Source organism: Coturnix japonica, chromosome 7, assembly GCF_054131305.1.
Source record: "Coturnix japonica strain WE chromosome 7, WE-NBRP24, whole genome shotgun sequence".
NCBI classification, from domain to species: domain Eukaryota; kingdom Metazoa; phylum Chordata; class Aves; order Galliformes; family Phasianidae; genus Coturnix; species Coturnix japonica.
This window is the reverse complement of record NC_140669.1, coordinates 22,466,213-22,487,712: the sequence shown is the minus strand read 5'-3', so window position 1 is coordinate 22,487,712 and position 21,500 is coordinate 22,466,213. Positions and strand designations below refer to the sequence as shown.

Below are 21,500 nucleotides of genomic sequence, written 5' to 3'. Positions count from 1 at the left end.
GCATGTGATATATGACATTCCTTCAGCCAGTTTGAGTCAGTTGTCCTAATTCTGTTCCCTCCCAGCTCCTTGAGCCCTTCTTTGGAAACTGGCTCTGTATAGCAGCGCTTAGCAGCAACTATAATCATTGGTGTGTAATTAACATCTTTTCTCACAAAACTAAAAACATAGCAGCATACCATACAACTCCATCCCAGCTGAAAATAAGACATGAGTAAAAACCCCAAGCTCATAGTTCAGACTCTCTTTTACAAGTATCTTTCTCACTTTGGATTGTAATGTCAGCTGTTTTGTGACTAGATGGAAAACTGCTTCCCAATCACAGCTCAATTAGCTCCTTCAGTACTCTCAGAGTTCTATCTCCACTGAAATTATAATAGTCTGGATTTCCATTGCTGTGACAGCATGCAGATCCTGTCTGCTAAAGCACAGGCAGACTCAAGAGCTCAAAGTTTGATTGAAATATGGGATAAGGATAGGACTAAATGGTGGCTGAACTAATATTGCAGCAGAACACCCCCAGGTAGTGCTTAGAATCTAGAAGGACAGGCTTAGAGTGCTTGTGAGGATAATGAAAAATTAAGTATGAGGGTATACTGGGGGGCATTTTTAGTTTCCTTTCCTAGATAAGCTTTGTTGTGGTTTCAACTGAGTGCAAGATTGCTTACTGAAAGTTTAATATTTTTTCCCCTCATGATAACTTTAGTAATAGGAAATGATCATACTTGTGAAGTGACAGAGTCAAGTATCTAAGTGATCGGAAATGAACTGTTTAAATTAGAGCAGGAGTTGCCATTTGGAGAGGGAAAGGAGCCATACCCTTGGGAACACAATGATTTATGCCCTTTAAAAATCCTTGAAAACCAAGAATAGTCAAAAAGACAACAGCTGTTTGACAAAAAAAGGGAGGGAGGGAAGGGAGGGAAGGGAAGGAAGAGAAGGAAGAGAAGGAAGGAGAAAGGAAGGAGAAAGGGAGGAAAGAGGGAAGGGAGGAAGGAAAGAATTTACACTGATTGTAAACCATAAGAATCTTGTTAAAATTCCTAGACTGCAAATGGGTATACCAGCTACAGCTGCTCTTAGATTATTCAGCTGATTTCCAATAAAACACAGCTTAAAGACCTCAGAGGCTAGGAAGAGCAGCTTCCAGGGCAAAGAAGAGTAAATATTAATGAGACCAAGAGATATACTTGAAATAGAACTCTAGTGAAAGCACTGATTGAGAAGTTTGCCTGCTGCATGCTGCCTTTCTTGAGATGCCAACTGGATTACAGAAACATGCATTTATGACTCAGGATTATTTTCAAAAAGGAAAGGTATGGTAGATCAGCTAATTCTTGCACTGGCTAGTCTGCATTTAGATTACAAGCTGTCACAGAAAACCAAAAATGCATAAACCAAAGTAACTTCTTTTGCGATACATTGGCATTCCTGTGGGAATGGCAGCAGCAAAACAGCGAGCCAAGAGAGGAAGGGTTTTGCTGCTAAGAGTGAGAAGAGATAGTGCTCACTGAGTGTAGTTTCCTTAGGGACCAAGCTTGGACAGCAAGAACTCAAAAATTGTTGTTCACACTTTCCATGGTGATGGGAACAGTGTATTCCTATATGTGCTCTTGGTAAAGGAGCATTTCACTTCTAGGGAAGTCCATTTCTCCCTCCGATGGGAGCAGCCCTGCAAAACCCCAAGCCTATCTATGTATCTTGCAATACAGAGAGAAGAATCCATATTTCAGAGGGTGGGCTTCCACTGCCTCATAGCTGTTACTGAGTGCTGCTGAGATACAGAGGCTTCCCAAGACTGAAGCCATCAAACAACCAAGCTTCCTGTTTGAACATTGCCGTTGTGGTGGTTTCACTCGGCTGTACATCACGTGCCATGCAGGGAGGAGGAGAGAAGCTGTGTGAGCTGGTGATGGTGTGGCTTGCCCTGTAGGGACGCCTGTGGCACAAAGCCCTGGGGGGCTCGGTAGTGCCTGGAGGGTGGGGACAAGGCTGTGGGCCCATCATCATCACCATGCTGGGGATCCTCGTGGTGCTCTGCCTCATCCCTGCTGCAGATGTAACAGGTAACAGAAAAAATGTGATTGTTTCAATGATTTTTCAACATTTGCATCATAGAAGGGAGAAGACAGTCTTGTATCGATCTGGATTAGTTTTGCAGAAATTATATTGTATTTGAACATCAGAGAAGAGACAAAGCTTGCTGAAGAAAATGCTTATGGATCAACTCAGTATAACCAGGAGGTTGAGTTTTTTCTTCCATGAGTATCCCTCTTAGACAAGACTCAAGAGGTATCTATTTAGTCTGCCATCTCTTCAGATGCTTTTGGGATCTGCCTATTTAGAGGGAGTTTATTTCACCTTCCCCTAGCCTACACAGATTGTGCTTTGTGGTTTTTAACATCTCCTGGGGGGATTTGAGCAGAGCGGGTGCCTGTTCCCTCTGGGGCCACCTCCCATCCTGCTGTGGTCAGTCCTATGTCCCATTGTGGGCCAGCTCAGTGTGACAGGCTGCAGAGCTGAGCCCACCTGAACACTCATAGCATCAACAAGTGAAAGGAACATTAGTATAGCTGCTTACTGAGCTCAAAGTTGGGAGAATCGGAATTGCCAACTATCTGATTTTCTCATTGTTTAGTAGTTTATTGATATTAACTAGATATGTTGCTTCTTTATGAAAATATTTTGGACAGCACAAATGTATATTTGTGATTTTGAAGTCCAGAGTCTTAGTAAATCTTTCTGAATCTTCAGTTGTCTGGCTGCTGTCTAACACTGATGCAGCGTTAGTGCATTCAGAGCTACCATGTCTTTCCAAGGAGTACATCAAAATGCAAAGCAAGGCAAAGGGTGACGGGTTTTGCAAGGACAGACCTGACAATTTTTCAGATCAGTAGCTTGTGAACTGCTGTTATTTGGTCACCTCCAAATATCATTGTCTTGTATTTTATGAGGAATTTACAGATAGGAACAAAAATCTGTTTTCCGGTACAAATCTTTCACATATAGAGTATATTTAAAGAGTTGCTTTTCCTAATACAAGAGATAAAACTCATTATATTTTTCCTAAATTGCATGTTGCTTTTCTGTAATTCTAGTCCTCCTGAAAGGCATTGTGATTTGCATGAAGCCTTGATCTATATTTCTTTAAGACATGATAGGCTCTTTCTTCCTTGTCCTTTTTGCATTTTCATAATTCTCTGCTTGCAATATCATAATTACTTCCACAGCAGTCCACTGGGTTGTCTGAGAAGACAATATCTCCAGGAGGGGATTGGTAGCAGGGATAAGTTAATAGCTTTAAAACTATTTCCACGAGGAATGAACATCTTTTGAACTGTGAGAAAATATGGTGTATGTTTATCAGCCACCAGGGTTATGCCATGATTCCCTAGACATCCACGCACTTGCTTTGGGTTTTCTCTAGAAGATTTCTCTAGCAGATTTATTGAGACTTGCTTGAAGAGAATCATGAGTTAGCTTACTTTTCAGGGCTGTCACCTATTCTCATGCCTCTTATTTCCATTTTGATCCTGAGATGAATAATCCTTGCTACACAGACAACACTAGGACAAGTCAAAGCCCTGCAGAACTTCCTCAGACCACAGAATATACCTTCTTCTGGTGAAGACAACTGAATCTATCTTGTCACTCTTTTGTTAGGCTGCACCATTGAGTGGGGCAAGTTGAGTTTGAATTGTGGAACTGGGAAGCTGGGAAGACTTACAAGATTGGATTACTTCTTCCCTCTTTTCAGTAGTACTGATGTTTACAAAGCCTGTCCCTCTCCACCCTCATCATCCCCTTTCTATCAGCTAAATAACTACATAGTTACACTCTGCCAGAGAGGCTGCTAAATATTTGGCTATCTGTTTATTTGGTGAGATAAAGTAATGTAAGAATGTTCCCACTGCAGAGGACCCCAAATGACCTCATCTTTTTCGGTGCTTGCATAACATGCTGGCTGGTGCTAAAATCAATCTCTGGGTGCTAAAATCAGGCTCAAACCCACTAAGGTTACCAGAACACAAAAAGCAAGGTTAGCTGAGATTAGGATGACAACAACAAATTCTGGCTCAAAAACATCACAAAGAGACAAGAGAAATCCCTGCTCCAAAACTGAGTTTAATTTCAGCAAGAATACTTTGCTTGGTGCATTTGCATGAATGGAGGAAAGGTTAGTAAAAGCCAGTCTGTCACATTAGAAAGGGTAGATCCCTCTGGCTCTACATAAAGACATAGTGCTGGGTCACCTAGGACTGAAGTAACTGAGGAAGACTCTTGCACTTGTGAAAGAGTAAAGGCAACTGAACAACAGAAAAGCAAATGGAGAAACAAACAGCTTTGTTTATAACATAGCTGTGTGTCTTTCCACTTGTGGATTAAATAAGCTCCTTCCAGGTTTTCCTCTCCACCCCCTCAGCAGGACTTAAGTAGGCCGTTTCTTTACTGTGCTTAGAGAAATCCCAACTTATCCCAGATTCTTTGCTCTGGCAAATAGCTCCCTGAAGCCAACAGGCATGAAAAAGAAAGAGAGTGCAAAATATTTTTAACTGAATATTTTTTTCCAATAACTGATAATGATTCATGGAACGTTCTGGAAAAAAAAAAAAAATCTTCAAAATAGTTAGTTTCCATACTCTGTCATTTATTTCACTTTCTTGACCAAAAAAAACCAAAAAAACCAAAACAAAAAAGCCCACAAAAAAAACAAAAAAAAAACCAACACAAAAAGACACAAAGAAAAACCCAACAAAACCTTCAATGGACCTTTGCTTGCATCAGGGGTCTGTGACTCGGGAGGTACTGCTTTTCAGATAATATATATGGATTGGACCTACCTCTTTCATCATGAACAAAAAAACAACCCACTTGTGATTATATGATGAGCATGACAACAAACAGAAAAGCTTAACAGAGATCTTGCACACTGTTGCTTATAAAACCACAACCCTGAGAAAGTCTGCAGCATGTGTTCACTTACTGAACTGTTCTTACATTTCTAGACATTACAAACTTTTGAAACTGGACAATGATTTTCATAACTGCTATTTGCTGCCTGAGGCCAAGACATAGATATTTATTACTATATAGCATGACTAAGGACAGCTCTGGAAACAGCAGTCATAACCCTATTTAGGAGAAAATGTACACTACTTGAAACACATACTGGATGTTTCAGAGTTTCGCTTATTTCATAAACCCAAAGAGAAAAACTTTGTGAAGGCAAAAGTAGCTTCATCTCAAGTTTGCTCAGAATGGTCCAAATCCTACTAAGAATACATTCAAATCCTATTCAGATCAGAAATCAAGTAAGAGTTGTTTGGCCTTACTTTGTTTTCCCCACAAAACTAATACATATTTTCTCATGACTGACTTTCTTCAATTTGAGAAAACTGCGAGCTTTGAGAAGCAGGATAACGCAGGGCCTGACTTGCCTGTGGGCTTGCCTTGCCTCAGCCCTGCCCTGTTTGCACGGTGCTAATTAGTTCCTATAAATGGAAAACAAAACACCTTCAATCAATTCAGATTTTACATGGTAGAGCCACTTTGCAAAAGAAGATTTGGTTTAAGTTTGGCTTATACAAATCTCTTAGGAGCAGCCCTTATTTAATGATCCACAAATAAACATTTTCACACTATTTAGCTATCTCAGCGCCAACAGTACAAGGTTGGGTCATCAACACTCAGCTGGCATGGTAAGGCAAACAGTCTGGGCCAGAAAGCCAAGATGTAAGGTGAAGGAAACTATTTTTTTGGCAGATGCATAAAAAGAGTTTGTTTGCCAATAAGCAAAACATCACAGCAGGGACATTAATAGTCCAGAGCTGTAATTAAATAGTGGAGCTCATGATGTGAAGCTATGTACTATTATACACCAGGAATCCAAACCAGCAAAAGTTCAAGGTAAGTCTCTGAGTTCTGCAGAAGAGTCTAAACAACATCTGAAGGTGACACTGTTTTCAGTGTTGTCTTTCCTCTGCCCATAGTGATCTGATCGGGCTATGTGGTAAATGTCCATCTGTTTTTCTGCAAGTACTTGCAGTGACAAACAGGTAATTATTTGTAAGTAGCTACAGTGAAAAAGAAGCAAGTATTTTTTTCTGAGCTGTAGTACTTCTGCAACTATCTCTTCAAGGATCCTGTTTTAGATATAAACTATGCAACAGAAAAACCCCTTCTGAATGTGTATTCAGCCCCTGCAGTAACCAGGGCTGTTGTGGTGGGCACTGGTGAAGGAAAAATCAGAGAAATTCTGTCTCAAGTGAGATGCTTTGAATTCTGCTTTTCTAACCAAAGAACAATTCCACTGCTCACTTGTACTTCCCCACTTAGGCCAAAGATTGGTTTTCTAGAAAAAAAAAAGAAAAACGATCAAATAGCAGGTCTAAAGAGGCAGAATGCAAACCTGCAAACCTCACCCTTTACTAGTATGTCTTATAAGCCTAAGTGAGAGCTTTTGTTGGAAAATGCTGATTCAATGAAACTGAAATATTTTGCTGAAATGTCTTCATTTTAATGAAAATCCACCATAGGCAGCACCTTCAGTAGAAACCAGCCTTGTCTGCTGTTACTGCCAGCCTGCTCTGGGATTGCAAGATCTTGGGGTCTTTGTACTGGAAAGAATGCAAATGATCACTCTTCACCCAAACAAAAAGTTTCACAGTGTTTGGGTTCCCTGCAAACATGAGATTTTTGAGCTGTGATAAGCTCTGCTGCAACCCTCAAGTTGTTACCTACTGAACAGAGAGACATGAGGAGATTGGGCTACAAGCTCCTTCTTTGCTAAAGATTCTCATATCTTCCCGCTCTCATGACAAGAAAGGGCTGGTAAACACAACTTTGGTGAGAAAATGAACAACTTCAGCAGTTTCATGGGCTGGGCTGGTTCTTGGAGATCCTGTTGGGCATGGTTTGTTTTTACTGTCCACACCCTGCGACTAGTCCTGACCAACTCACACATCTCTGTGTGTTCACTCCCTGTGCATTTCATGTCTCACAATGTGCCAGGATATACCTTAGCAGAGGGCTTCTGGCTCAACTTCCCAATAGGCCAACAAGTGTCTGATGAGGGAAACCTGGCATGCACTTCTTTTTGGGAACCTTTGGGAAGCTGAGGATCTGGTCTATAGACTCATTTACCAGCTTACAGATGAGTAGAGCTGCTGGGAACTCTCATCTTCAGAGTGATGAGAGAATCAGAGGCATGTGGGGAATGGCAGTACATTAGGAAAATTTCTAACTACCACAAACACATTTCAGAAGAATGAGGGAAAGAGTCTAGGAGCTCCAGCTGGAGCCAAGAGTTTCACTCTGAATTCATTAGACTCACACTCAAGTCCATCTTCTGTTTTGATTCAGAGCAAGGATTACACCTTAATATCCTAATGTCCCTGTGAATGTAAATCTTCACTCACAGCTCCCATAATGAAAGTTATGCAAAAAGAATTAGTTTCAAAATGGAAAACTTGGCTTCACACCTGTGGATATGCTTAGTAGTATCTGGTGTGGATGTTTTCTGGATGTACGTAAATAACGCATCAATTGTATGAAAGCATTTGTTTTATATGCCTTTGGTTTGTATCTGTCTCTGAAAGCAGAGCATATGACTAGACCACATGACTTAACAGTCCCCTTTCAGGCTAATGTTCCTGCAGCCCTCTAGAAGTCCAGGCTCCCTACAGCCTTAAGGGAGGCATGCTTAAGTTCTTGACCTGAAACTGAGCATGGAAATAAATTTGTGTACCCTTCACCCCAAAGGAGTGTCCTCCAAGAGGTCAGGGCGATCCCTATTCCTGTGCATCTAGGAGCACACAAAATGCAGCCATGTAGTCCTAAATATTAAATATATTGATGCACTTGTTTCCTGGGCACTGTGAATCTGGCCTTCTTCCCACTCTATTTTCCTTACTATCCTCCTAAAGTGTCCTCACATGGATTAAGTAGAATAAATGCAGGTTTTACAGCTGATTTTGGAGAGACCTACAGTTATCATTGTCTCAAGCACAGCGATACTTTGTGACACATCAGAGGCTGCTAAGAACTCCTGCAAGCTGAATTTCCAGGGAGACATGTCCAATGACATGCATACACAAAAGCACTGTCCTTGTTTCTGGCAAGTTCTTAGCTTACGAATCAAAACTCTCTTCCTCTTATTTGCAGGTCACCATTTGAAAAGCCTCATTTGTACAGTGTGGATTTTCTGGAAGCAGCTGTCTTTCTGTACAGCCTGTGTAGTGGTTTATTGTTTGGTAGTTAGCAGCACAGAGTTCTGCATGTCAGAAAATATTTATGTTTGTGTATCAGTTTGGTCAATCCAAACTGAATTGTATCTTCATAGGATGTGCTTGTTTTTTTGCAGGCCATTCAAGCGCTAAGTGCCAGTACTGTGTCAGATTAGTCAGCCTAAGTCCTCTGAGTGATTAAGAATCTGCTACAGCTGCTAGCTAGATACATGATTTTTTTTTTTTTTAAATTAAAATTATCCCAGTTCTTGCTTTTAGTGCCTCTTGTCCAAGGGCCAAATACTTGACAAATTTCAGCTGATTCCACCTGCAAACTTTTCAAGTCTGTCCTTGAATTAAAAAGCAAAGGTATGAACAATATTCTCTTATCTGATTACATAACTGAGCATTTAATTCATGGCATTCTCACTCTGTAGTTCTCCTTGGTAGTTTGCTTGCTGAGGAAGAGGTAGACTAAGGTGGCCTTACACATGCATACACAGTAACAAACAAAGTAGCCTTGTGTCCCTTGACTTTAAATCTTAATCACATGGGACGTTTTCTCTCATTGTATTCTGACTCTGTGGAAAAACACCCTCAACCTCACAGTCTCCCCTGGTAGCAATGAAATTACTAACATACAGAGAGAGGACAGCGGCAGTCAGAGCTTATGTGAGAAACTGCTTCTGCAGCATGGTCTTATGTACTGCGTAGCAGGGAGCGCTAACAGAGAATAGATATGGAGACAAGTTGCACATGAGGCCACGTGGTTCTCAAGTCTCTTAATATACCTTGCAAACAAGTGCTTTTCTTCCCTCCCTTCCAGAAAACAAGATTCTAGTGGCTCAGCGTCCTTTGCTCATTGTAGCCAACAGAACAGCAACTCTAGTCTGCAACTACACATACAATGGAACAGGGAAAGAATTTCGAGCCTCGCTGCACAAAGGAACAGACAGTGCAGTTGAAGTCTGCTTCATTTCATGGAACATGACCAAAATTAACAGTAATTCAAATAAAGAATTCAACTGCCAGGGGATCCACGATAAGGACAAAGTAATCTTCAATCTTTGGAATATGAGTGCCAGCCAGACTGACATCTACTTCTGTAAAATCGAGGCCATGTATCCACCTCCATATATCTATAATGAGAAGAGCAATGGGACTGTCATTCACGTGAGAGGTAAGCTGAGAACCTGTACACCAGTATCCTCTCTGTACACACCCCTGAACTTTTGGATTGAGGCAGAAAAAATAGCTGGGTTGCCTCTTAAAATGAAATTCCTGCTCCTGGTTTCTTAGAAAGACTTCTTAAGCAGGTGTATGATAAGATTAATACAGACGGTGTGTTTGAATAAAGAGTAAACAAGCTTTGAAGTTCTTACAGTTTTCTTTGTTCTTTTAAAGAGACACCCGTCCAAACACAAGAACCTGAGTCTGCAACTTCTTACTGGGTCATGGTGACAGTGACAGGACTTCTTGGTTTCTACAGTGTGCTCATAACTGCAGTCTTTATAATCTATCGGGTAAGAAAATGTTACCCTTTGCTTTATGTATTTTTTGTTCCTATGTGCTCTTCATCTGTCATGCTATTCTTCCCATAATTACAACAAATCCACTTATATCCTTTACATTAGGATCGCAGTGCTTCTTCAGCCTAGCTACGTATGCATACCTGTGCTATGCTCCAAGAAAGCTGAAACACCAGATGCTCTCAAGATAGGCAGCCAGCCTCTTCAATTGAGTCTTAAGGCAATGTCCAGCACCTCAGCAAAACTGGGACACAATTTCCAGTTCCAACCAGTTCTCCCTGTCAAGAAAATATCTCTCTACAAGCACTCTTGCCAAACCTCTTTGAGACTATTCTGATGGGAGAAGTTCACCTACAGTAAAACAATCTTCAGGGAATTGACCCTGAAGTTGGCCAAAAACCATCCACACTGGTGTCCTGTGCCCATTTAGCAATTCCCTCTCGTACACAATATTTCTGACAGCTTAATATCAAGAGAACAGGGGCACAAGCCTCAGCAGTACATTTACCCTAAAAAAGCAGAGAGGGTCTTGCATTTTTTTTTATATGTTTGCATTCTAATCCCTCTGGAGATTTGCTTGGCCCAGGTCACATCCAGTCCAGCCTGGTTCAATAGTCAGCCCTGCTGGAGTAGGGAAAGCACAAAGTGTGATGCAGTGGCAGCAGAATGCCACCCTCCAACACAAGTCTTATGGTCACAAATCATAGAATCACAAGGTTGGAAAGGATCTTACAAGATCGTCTAGTCCAGCCATCTTCTGTTCCACATTGGAAAGACCTGAAGTATGACCACAGAGGGTTCTGCACCTTGCACTCTGTTTCTCCTTGTATATCTGCCATTAAATAATGTCTTTTAACACATTATGAGGTAGTCTGTAAGAAGGCGCAGTCTCCCTGGCAGGCTACATGCTGCACATACACAGAAAACCATTCACACTGCTAGCTGAAGCTTGAGCTTTGTTAACTGTTTCACAAAAATACACTTGTTCAATATATACATGTTTCTAATGGTAAACAATCAAATCGGACATTGTCATAGGAAAATATAAAGGTAGGTTAACTGGTTCCTCTTGGTGCCTTGCTATAGAAAATGACAGGGGAGCTGTGAGAGGATTACAGTGAACAGCTGCTGGTGTTACCATGCTGTGCTACAGTAGCTGTGCCTGGATGAGATATTATAGCTTCCAATCCATCCTTTGAAGCCATTTTCTCTGCTATTTTTGCTTGGTACCCAATGGCTATGCACTGCACTGATAAGATGTTTGCTCCCAGCAAGACTGACAAGGCTGCACTGTGATGCATGCTGCTTGCTGCATCAATTTTACCTGCTGTTACTGCTGCTGGTGCTATTCTCCTGATAACATGTGTGTAGATGTACTTGGAGTGCTGCTGAATGTAAACAAAGCTGCCTAGAAGACACTGTAGATGCTAAAATGAGGTCCTAAAAATGGTACTTGACAGCTCAGGCAAGTCTGTTTCACTGAAAGCAACTAAAGATGTGCTATTTCTTACAGTTCTGTCTTCCCTGGAGGAAAACTGTTTTCCTCTCTAGAAGCAGCTGTATTTCTTCCTGGAACAATCCAGCACTCATTAATGCTAGCAAAATGTATTCCTCTCATGTGAAATTACCTCTTAAATTTTAATGGATAAATAAAAAAATTGATAATGGAGGTAAACACAGACAGAGAAAACTTTTCTATCTGATGATGAAATGCACCAACTTCACTGCATAGCTTAAGTAGCACATAATTTCCATTCAACCCCTTGCATATATATAACATTTAAATCAAAAAGCTTTAAGTGTCTCATAGAAATTATAGAAATTAACCGCCTCCTTTTGCATGTACAGCTGTTACATTTCTGATGCAAGCCTTCTCCAATTGCACAGCATCACATGCATATATGCAGTATATTGCACATAGTACGTATGTATTTGTATGTAGGAAGTTTCAGTTTAAACATTGTAAGAAAAGGTATAATCAGCATTAAGGAAAAAGAATGAAAGCACTTCACCTAGTTCCTGTAAGAAGGCCTTCATCTACACAAGAACAATAACCTCACACACAGCCTGCAGGAACCACAGGTTCACACACTGCTGTAGCCACAAACTTCCTCTATGATTATAGGCAAATGATTTCACTTGCCTTCTGCTACTCTTGTTCCTGAAGGGGGTGCTCCCCAAGTCTCATAGGGGCACTGTGAGGTGGGGATTCAACACTGGAAATGAGATTTTTTGAGGATCAGTTAATGAGACAGATGAAAGATTAACAACAGCTCTGGTTCTTTTGCCCCTTGAAGGAATGCCCAGAACAGCACATATATTTTGCATTTCTACTCCAACTGGTAGGCAAGCCATGATACATGGGAGCTGCTCCATAAGTAATACCTCCTATTTTTTTATGTTGGCCCATAACATCAGAGGCGAAGGTTGGTGGTATGGCAGTAGAAGTTGAACCTTCCCACCAATATTCCATTCCCCTTTGTTGCTGTGTGACAGATGGCAGCAGAGGGGCAGTCTGGCAAATTGGTATCTGATATGGAAATGTGTATGAAGCAAAGGTGTGTTGTTGAATTCCTCCATGGGAAAAAAGGCGCCCATTGACATTCACTGATGTTTGCTGAACATTTCTGGATACCAAAGAGTGGATGTGAGCACTGGGAGATGGTGAGTTTCAGCAGTGGAAACAGTGACATGAACCACAAGCCACATTTCAGGCAGCAATAAATATTGTCACACCACAAAAAGAAGAGCATCTTGGTAAGCTCATCAACACAAATTTGGTGGATTACAATCAAGGAAATGTTTATGGAATTGAATATCAGCTTCAATGTGTTGGAAACAGTGGTGGCTATGTTGGAATACCGCAAAGTTTGCACCAGGTAGATCCCACAAATGCTCACAAAGGAATAGAAATAACACCATGTGCAAGTTTGTCAGGATCTATTGAAGTAGTATGAGGCTGAAGTGGAAGTTTCCTGGATCGCTTCACTACCGTTGATGAAACATGATTACACTGCTATGAGCTGAAGTCAAAATAGTGGTACACTGAGGGGAGATGTTAATTTTCCATAGAATAAAACACTGAAGATACAGTTCTCTGCAGGTAAAGTGATGTGCGCTGTCATTTGGGGTAGGAAAGAAGTGATCCTCTGGATTTCCTGGAACCCAGACCAACCATCAACTTTGACCACTACATCACAACACTGACTATGCTGTTGACTGGAGCTTCCAGAGTCAGGAGAACAGATTAGAAGACAACAACACAATAACACCAGATCCCTTGCCAGTTTGAAGACTGTAGGGCACGTTTCCCATTTTAGCTGGACTGTCCTACCACACCTACTTGTATAGCCCAGTTTTGATGCCTTCTGGCTTCCATTTGTTCATGCCAATAAAAGATGAACTACATGGGCAACATTTTCCTGACAACAGCACAGTTGCAGAAGCTGTGAAACAGTGTGTCACCTCCCCTAGTACTAGCAATGGTGACTGTGTTGAAAAACAGTGTTTCGCAGATGAGAATTTGCTCTATCACATAGTGTTGCTGCGTTATTTGTATGTGCTGTAATTTCCATGAAATAAACAGGCATTACCTTCATAGTGACCTACATATGTAGTCCAGGCTGATTTTTCCTGCTCTTGTTCTCTTCCAGCTAAGCCAGTTTCTTTTCCTTACTAATAAATTAGGGAAATCTTCAATGCTCAAGGCTATAGTGCTTCTGCTGAGTCATTCCCTAGCTGAGAACTTGTGGTGAGAGAGATCAGTTTGTATCCTTGATCTGCAGCATTTCTTCTCCTGGGAAAACTGACACTACATCTCTCAACAGATTAGCTGGAGACTTACATTCAGTTTGGGCTTATTCTATGGACTATTTTATGAGAACATGTGTTCTTTCATAAATGTTTTCAAAACTAGAGGCTTTCTTATAAATATGTCTGATTCCCTGAACCAACCCAGGACCAGAACTGCCAGCAGCTGATGTGTCTGAAGGTTGGGTAAGATGATTTATTAACTCAAAGAAGCAAAAATTAAATTTATTCTTAACATTTCTCACATCTTGTTAACACTCAAAAGTTCTCTGCTCTCTTCCCTGTCTTTTTTCCCCCTCTTAGGGTGTTCACCACAGGTAGGACAGACATTGCAGAAACAGTTTCATATGTCTCTCACCCCTTCTCCCACAGCAAAAATCCAAGAGGAACAGGTACCGTCAGAGTGACTACATGAACATGACCCCCCGGCATCCACCTCACCAAAAGAACAAGGGCTACCCATCCTATGCACCAACACGAGAATACACTGCGTATCGCTCCTGGCAGCCATGATACCCCCCATCTGAACACCACTATCCTCATGTGCTTCCAGGCAGTCACCTGCTCCTGGAATGAAAGGACAGCCTGTCATTTCCTCATCGTGTTTGTTACTATTGACCATGGATATCTACACCACAGCAAGTACTGACTAAACTTCAATATTATTCAAGGATAAAAGATAAACATTAAAAAGGGGGGAAAAGACACAAAAGGATTGTTTTCCATGGTGGCTGAAAATGTGGTGTAACTTGTGTTGAGGGTTGTCAGTGAGTAAGAGAGAAGGATGGCATTGGATCTCAGAGCTGGTCTCCTCCTAATGTGTGGATATTTTTGAGCTGCTGGGGGAACCTGAACCAGAACCAGAACTTCTGACCTTTCCCAACAACCACTGCCTTAGTCTTAGCCTGTAATTTCTGTTCCTGTATGTCTAATCCTCAGAAACCATTGTTGCTGTGAAATATGAAAAAAATGAAAAAAACAAAACAAAACACAAAATGCTTCCCTCTGAGCCCAGAGCAGTTTGAAGTCTGAGACAAATGCTTGAAAGTGTTGAGAAAGTCAGACAGAAGTAGTCAAGCAATTAGGCTATTGCACAAGTGGGCCGTCAGGGCAAATTAAGATTGAAAGAAAGCTACTTAAGCATTCAGCATGTAAGTCCTTAGATTTGGGTTTGTAAAGAGCATTTGAAGTCATAATTGAGCCACTCTACAGAGTGAGAAACCAATCCACCTGAAGGAAAAACAAGACAAGTAGGACTGTGAGAAAGATTTGCTGTGATCATGAAAAGTCCCAGTTCCTATGTTTGCCTACAGCAAGACAACATGAAGTCATATGGTGAGCATTAGAAGACATCAGTGTCAAATTTGGAGCATAGCTTTACCTCATTTGTGAATTTTTGTTCCTATCAATAAGATACTTTGTTGAGTCCTCCTGAATGTTCATCCACTTCTTCTGGCATCTTTGTTGTACCAGAGCTCCTTTGAGAATCAGGGTCCAGTTATGAACAACTGAAGACCACTTTAACTTTTTTTCCCATAAGCAAGTAACGTTTTGGGTGTGAAAGTGTCCTCAGGTCCTACCACTGTGACCAGTGTTCGCAACTGCTCAGCTGTCTGCAGGGACTGCTCTAGGCACTTTGAACTTTGTGCTGACTGAAGGTTATTTTTTATCTAAACATGTTCTTCAGGGATGCTCTTTGCTGGAGTAGGGTAAAGTCTTCAACAAAAGCCTGTTTCATTCCATTAATTAAGCATGGTTACATTAACAAGGCATCCTAAATTGTAATTGTGGTTGTTTTTGCATAAGATCCCTTTTCACATAGAGAAGACAAGATGTATTTTATAGGGATTACTGAATAAATAATTAAATGAAAAATAAATCCATGCTTCCGCTTTGAAATAAAATTGGGATTGTTCGACATTTACGTTTCTCCAAATCGAGATGAGAAGATTCTTTCTCTCTTTGAGGGGAGATGACAGAAATAGAGATTTGGAAGAGTGGCAACAACCTGATTTGATGTCTTAACCCAAGTAAAGCTTTAGGCATTTCCAAGTCGGAAGTTTTATTTGAGTTTGCTGACCAGGTCCTGGGCCATTCATGCAAAGTCACATTACCACAAACTGTGCTTGTAGCTGGTGCTGTGGTCAGCTGCTTGCTGTCCCCAGCTGGGTGTAACTATGCCAATGAGGCCCTGGGTGACACCACAGGCTGCATGGCTGGCCTTGGCATCAACCAAGGCCTTCCCAGAAGAGCTGTGCTTGGCCAGCTGTGCAGCCCGTGGTGGCACTGGCAAGAGAGGCCTAGATGTCCACTGCCAGCTGTAGTGCTGAGTGTTTGGTACAGGACCGCAGTTTCTGACCCAGCAGGCTGAGACTGCCCCTCCCTGTGCCTTTGCACTGCAGCTGTGTCAGTGAAGAGCATGCACGGGGGTGGAGAGGAAGCAGACAAGCAGGATCCACACAAGTCCCTGCACGGTCCTGGATTGTCCCTCCTCGCTAGCCCTGGCAGCTGGATGGCAGCACCTCGCCACCTCCCTTCATGCTCTTTGCAGAGAGATGCAGCCCTCTGCCAGGGCACAGCTTTATCTTGCCTGGCTCAACACTATCCACAGTACACCTGCTGTGTAATGCGACATTAACAAGTGCTCAGATTGTGATGCAGTGTGAAAAATCACATCATCCGGTGCAAATGTAAGGTGGGATTGCACATGTACACTGAAAACATAAACGAGTGTCAATGATCTTCGTTTAATCTGGGTATGTGTATTTTTACATGCAGATGTGTCTTTTTCAGATCTACATTCCTTAGAGTTTGATTATATATTTTACAGTCTCCCTTTAAAATTATTAAGTGGATATGGTAAATTAAATCTTGAATAAATGCAGTGTGCCTGAGGCTTGTCAGTGGAAATTATTACTTTCTAAATCAAATGCGGTATAATTTGTTTTCATTCCCCTAACACTTTTGTAATCTCCATATTTAAAGTGTATCAATAGCTCCCAAGGCATGATACTAGAAAGTAAGACCTGGGATATGTGAGACAAATATCAGTTCTATTGATTAACCAAAAAGAAAGGGAGATACAGCGAAACATCCTAAATAAATACTGAGAAAAATGAGGTGAATCAGGACAGGAAAAGCCTAAGTCCTGTGTCAAAGTGAACACTATCACTATTTTAAAGCACTGTAGTGATTTGATGGCAGCTTGTTGGAGATGAGTACCGGTAAATACCTTTTATCCACCACTGTGAGGGACTGAGAGAAACAATTTGCAGAGAAGCAAGCCAGTTAAGCCTTAAGTCTCACCCTGCATACATGGATTAGCATATATGACAAACAGTGCAATCCTAATTTATTCCATCTGGTCTAAGGCACTGAATAACGTGCCAGAACAGTCCTGGCTCTCCCTGACCCTATATGGGGTCTATATGCTGTTTAGAGGATGATGTAAAGAGAATCCTCCCTCTACTGCTGCTCTGAACTTGAAAACTGGCCTTCATGGAAAGGAGCGAGATCTACAGGGTTTTCTGCCTTGCAGACAGAGCTTAATACAAATGCAAATACCATCCTGCTGAGCAGTGATTTAATTTTTCATCCCCTTATCCTTCGTGTTTGGATCTCAGTGTCAAATGAGCATCTGAATTGCAGTCATTGTAACTGAACAAAAATCAACATATGCTGCAAGGGGTCAACCAAAGGTTGTGCAGCTCCAGCCCCTGCACACTGATTCCTGTTCTGCACGTATCCAGTGCAGCACAAACCAATGGTCTGACTGTGCTTTACTTCCAGCAGCCAAGCCCCTAGGAGCCCCAGGAGGAAGCCTGTGCTGTCATTACAGTATCTTGAACCTACACTGCAGGGGTTGTTGGGTTTACTGAAGCCAGCAGTCTTGGACATCCCTTCTGATTTGAATCCCCCAAATTCCAATATTTTCCTCTTTTACCAGATGTTTCAAAAGGCCTCTTCTTTCTTCTATGGCTGTAAACGTGACTCCTGTATATCTGTCAAACAGTATCACACCTTCCTGCTTTGCATATCATCTCGTCTTTCACTTCTGTGCCAGACATAGCATTTCAGAAACTCATCCAGTCTGTTAATCTCTGACATTGTTATGCAAACTTCCACACACAGCCGTGGCTACTTTCTTGCTTCACAGGCTGCCTTGTAAGCCATGTTCCTCCTCACTGCTGGGGAAGGAGTTGCCACAGGAGATTGCAGCCATGCGGGGATTTTATACACCCTCATCTTCTGTTTTCAGGATTTGGAATCTTTCATCTCTTTGATTTTCTGATCATCTTCAGTTTTTCACTTGTGCCAAACAGCCACATGGGAATCCCACACTCCACGTGCTTCCCAAAGGGCATTTAATTTCTGTACATTTCATAGCATGTGCATAGCAGGCTTTTGCCTTTTGCCAAGTTCATTGTGCTTGTATACCTGCCTTGACAGCAGAAGCAACTTTGACTATTGATGCCATGTTTGATACTGGGTACAAAATGTTTGAGTTTTAGGAACACAGAAGCGAATCTGCAGAGCTAAAGATCAAATCTTTCCACTTTCAGCAAGGCTTTTTCTGTGTGACTGGAAAATAGTTTATTCAAGATGAATCACAGACCAAGACAATTTTGTTAGTCACTCACACTAACCAGAAAGCAGGTTAGGTTAATGAGTATAAAGGCAGCTTTGTTGCAGTCCAATAAAGAGTGGGAAAGCACTAAAGCCACTATTAAGCAGTAAACTGTAGCTGAAGTCAGAGTCTGCAAGGGTCTGAGAGGGAAACATTACTAGCTGCTTATCTTAATGCAAAGGGATTGATCAAAATTAGGTGCTTTTGTTAGAGCATCGCATCACAGCATGTTTCTATTCCAGCCCCAGGGGCATGCAGACAGCCTGGTGTGGCCAATCTGGCCGACAAATTTATACAAATGTGTCAAAGGTTGCCAATTTTATACAAACCCATTTGCAGAGAGACGTTAAGTTGAATGGTCTCAAATTCCTTCTTATTTACTGTATCTCCAGGAGCAGAACAATGGATATTTGCTCCCCTGTTTGTTAATAATAGCAAATCACAGCTCTCTTTTCAGTTCTCACAAACTCCCCAGGGTCAGCTCGCGTTTTGGGAGTTGGCTCTGTCTGATTTATTTGACCAATTAAATGACCAGGAGTTTCCAAATGTCACAATTCTCCTAGCCATGATTACATTTTGTAGCCACAACATTCTTTCTCCTCGCTGTTCTTTTGTTCCTTCAAGGAAATTATTCTAGATCAGGTTGAAATGTTCTAATGGGCTGGAACAACTCTACTTTTTCAGTCAGGAAGGACCACTGCATAACTAGCAGAAACAAAGGGGAAAACAAGCAAATTGTAACGTTTGTATGGAAATTAACACCACAGTTGGTTTCAGCCTAGTAGGAGGATCAAGTGTCCTTTTACGAAATTCTCAAAGAGATGCTTAAGAAATGACGTACTGAGGCACCTGACAGAAAAAAGATTAGGTTGCCAAATGAAATATCCCAAGGCCAGAAGGAAGCTCCCATACAGACTACTCTGCTCCTGCTATGAAGGAGCTGGCTCGCTCAGCACAGTGGTGCTTAGCACTGCCTGCAGGAGCAGTCCCCCCCAGCCAGCCACACAAGCTTGTGCCCAGCATGAGGCTGCAGCAAGAGGCCATGGTGCTGCCACAGCACATGCTCAGCAGCAATGCTGCAGGCTGAGCGCAAGCAGCAGCCATTGGCAGCCTAACTGCACCACAGCCCAGCGGCATGGTGCACCCACGCTGAGCAGTACACACATCTGTACAGGATGAGGGAATGCAGGAAGTGACTGCATACTGCATCCGTACACAGCCATGGAAGGAAGGGGGCAAAGGCTGAGGCGACATACATGGACCAGGCAGGGGTGGATAGTAGCTCAGTTAATGCCTGACAGCCTGGTCAGTGCCCCATTAAATTAGATCACTCTGCTGTGACTCAGAATGAACTCATTTTCCTGCTATGCTTGCTGGCTGTGACAGCCCCCAGGCTATTTTAATATTTGAACACCAGTGGTCAAGATGAGAGCCGTTGTTTATTCCTTTGCTAGTGAAAATGATGAAGTAGGCTGCTTGCACTTCTTTCTGGGCTTCTTGACTCAGCCAACTCAAAACTGGCTGGAGAATGGAAATTTTTCCTCTCTTTGCATATCTCCTAATGCAAAGGGGCCCAATGTCAACTTTGGGAGCAATATCCCCATCTAGCTCTTTTTCTCATTAGCAGCATGCTGAAGTAATGCTAGTATTTTCTCTTAACAACAACAGCACATAAAACTATGAAGATACTGAACTGGGCAGCAAGGGAATAGCCACCCTCCCTGCTGCAAGCACACAGCATTGATGCTAATTTCAAGTCCAGTCCTGTGATGGAGCAACCTAGCAATAAAGATGGCAGAAGCATAAATGGGTTAATGGAGAAACCACTCTAAATCCACTTTAGTGGAACTCTGGAACGGTTCCTCAGGGAAATGGCAATGACGAAACCAGCTGCAGTATGTGCTGCACAAAACAGACTTCTGCTTCTCCGTGGCCTTATACTGGAAATAACAGCATTAGAAATACCTAGATCTTTCTTGCCTTAATAAGCACTTTCTACAGCACAGGCTGCCCTGCACCAATGAGGAACTAGTAGCACTGATGGGGAAAGCCATGCTGGGTCCCATGAACTGTCTGAGGCACAACACTGAGGCCCAGTACTTTTGAGACAAAAGCGGCAAATGATATTCAGAGGGCAATGGCCAAATAAACAGCAGCAGGCTGGAAAGGCAGGACAGCTCTATGGCAGACTGCAGGAAAAGTGGAGCTAAGTGACTCCAGGGCTTGTCTCCAGCAGCTAGAGAAATGCATTAGTTTGGACTGCAGCTCCAGTGGATTTCCATTAAAAGCAGTCCTTGGAAGGATGGAGGTTTCTGTGGTTATTTCCTGAGATTATTCAAATTAAACTAACAATGCATATACACTTGATCAAAAAAAGGTTTTTAAAACATCCCTATTTCTGCCTTTTCTCCTTTCTTAACTAAACAGTCTGTTGCTTACAAACCATAGATGTTACCTGCAGAAGAAGGTTTTAACATCAGTATTCCTATTGGGTGTTTAGATTTTTTTTTTAAATTTTTTTTTTTTTTTTTCATTACTGCATTTCTATTGAAGTTCTGCAATCTGATTTCAAATCACTGAGGCAAAATGAGAACCAGGATATGAGCAGAGGATATCTGTACTGCAGCTCAGCACTGCATGACAGCACTGACACACTGTGAAACACAGCAGGCACAAAATGAAGTTCAAAGAGTCCACAGGTTACATGAGCAACCTGATCTGTGAGGAAATGTCAGTTAGAAACGAGCAGCACAAAACAGCTCTGTTTTCCTATTGCTGTGGCTTTGCTTGGTGACGATGACACACAAAGATTAAGTCTAACTGCATGAGCTCCAGTTGTTTATCTCCTTTATTATCATCACCAGTAAGTGAAGGAGATGTGTGGGTGTCACCTGCAAAAAAAGAAGTTGCATTTCTGAGAGAATAACATCTGCAGATCAGAGAAGGCAAATGGTCTTGTTTAATTCATGCATATTCAGTTTCCTTCCTGTCACTAATCTGAAGCACTGAATTTAGTCTCCTTGATTTCCCTAGCTTTACTATGCTGGGAGAGGGTTCATGAGAGTGGCAGACAGAGTGACTTGAGCAACACTGAGAGTCCGCAGTGGCTGCAGATCATCGAGGTCTTTTACAAAGCACTTGAGATAGCCTGGCTCCCACGCATGGAATTTGATTTTTGCCCCCCTCGCTTCCTTTCTGCTGATCTATGGGGATTTGCAATAAGAAAAGCTATCTGCTGTGCAATCAGTTTACAGAGAAACATTTTGTTCAGGATTGCTAGCAGAAACTGGAAGCCCTGGGTTATCACCC

The 21,500-nt window shown here is 42.0% G+C and overlaps 2 protein-coding genes across 2 annotated transcripts in view; one reads left to right on the top strand and one right to left on the bottom strand.

Annotated features, from left to right (window-relative positions):
* Positions 1-21,500, bottom strand: part of RAPH1 (Ras association (RalGDS/AF-6) and pleckstrin homology domains 1) — a 182,630-nt gene that overhangs the window by 126,208 nt on the left and 34,922 nt on the right. The window lies entirely within an intron of this gene.
* CD28 (CD28 molecule) lies at positions 1,848-16,459 on the top strand. The gene is made up of 4 exons (XM_015868256.3): positions 1,848-2,066; positions 9,052-9,405; positions 9,630-9,748; positions 13,937-16,459. Exons 1-4 carry the CDS (start codon positions 2,015-2,017, stop codon positions 14,075-14,077), a joined length of 666 nt encoding a protein of 221 aa, XP_015723742.1. The 5' UTR covers positions 1,848-2,014; the 3' UTR covers positions 14,078-16,459.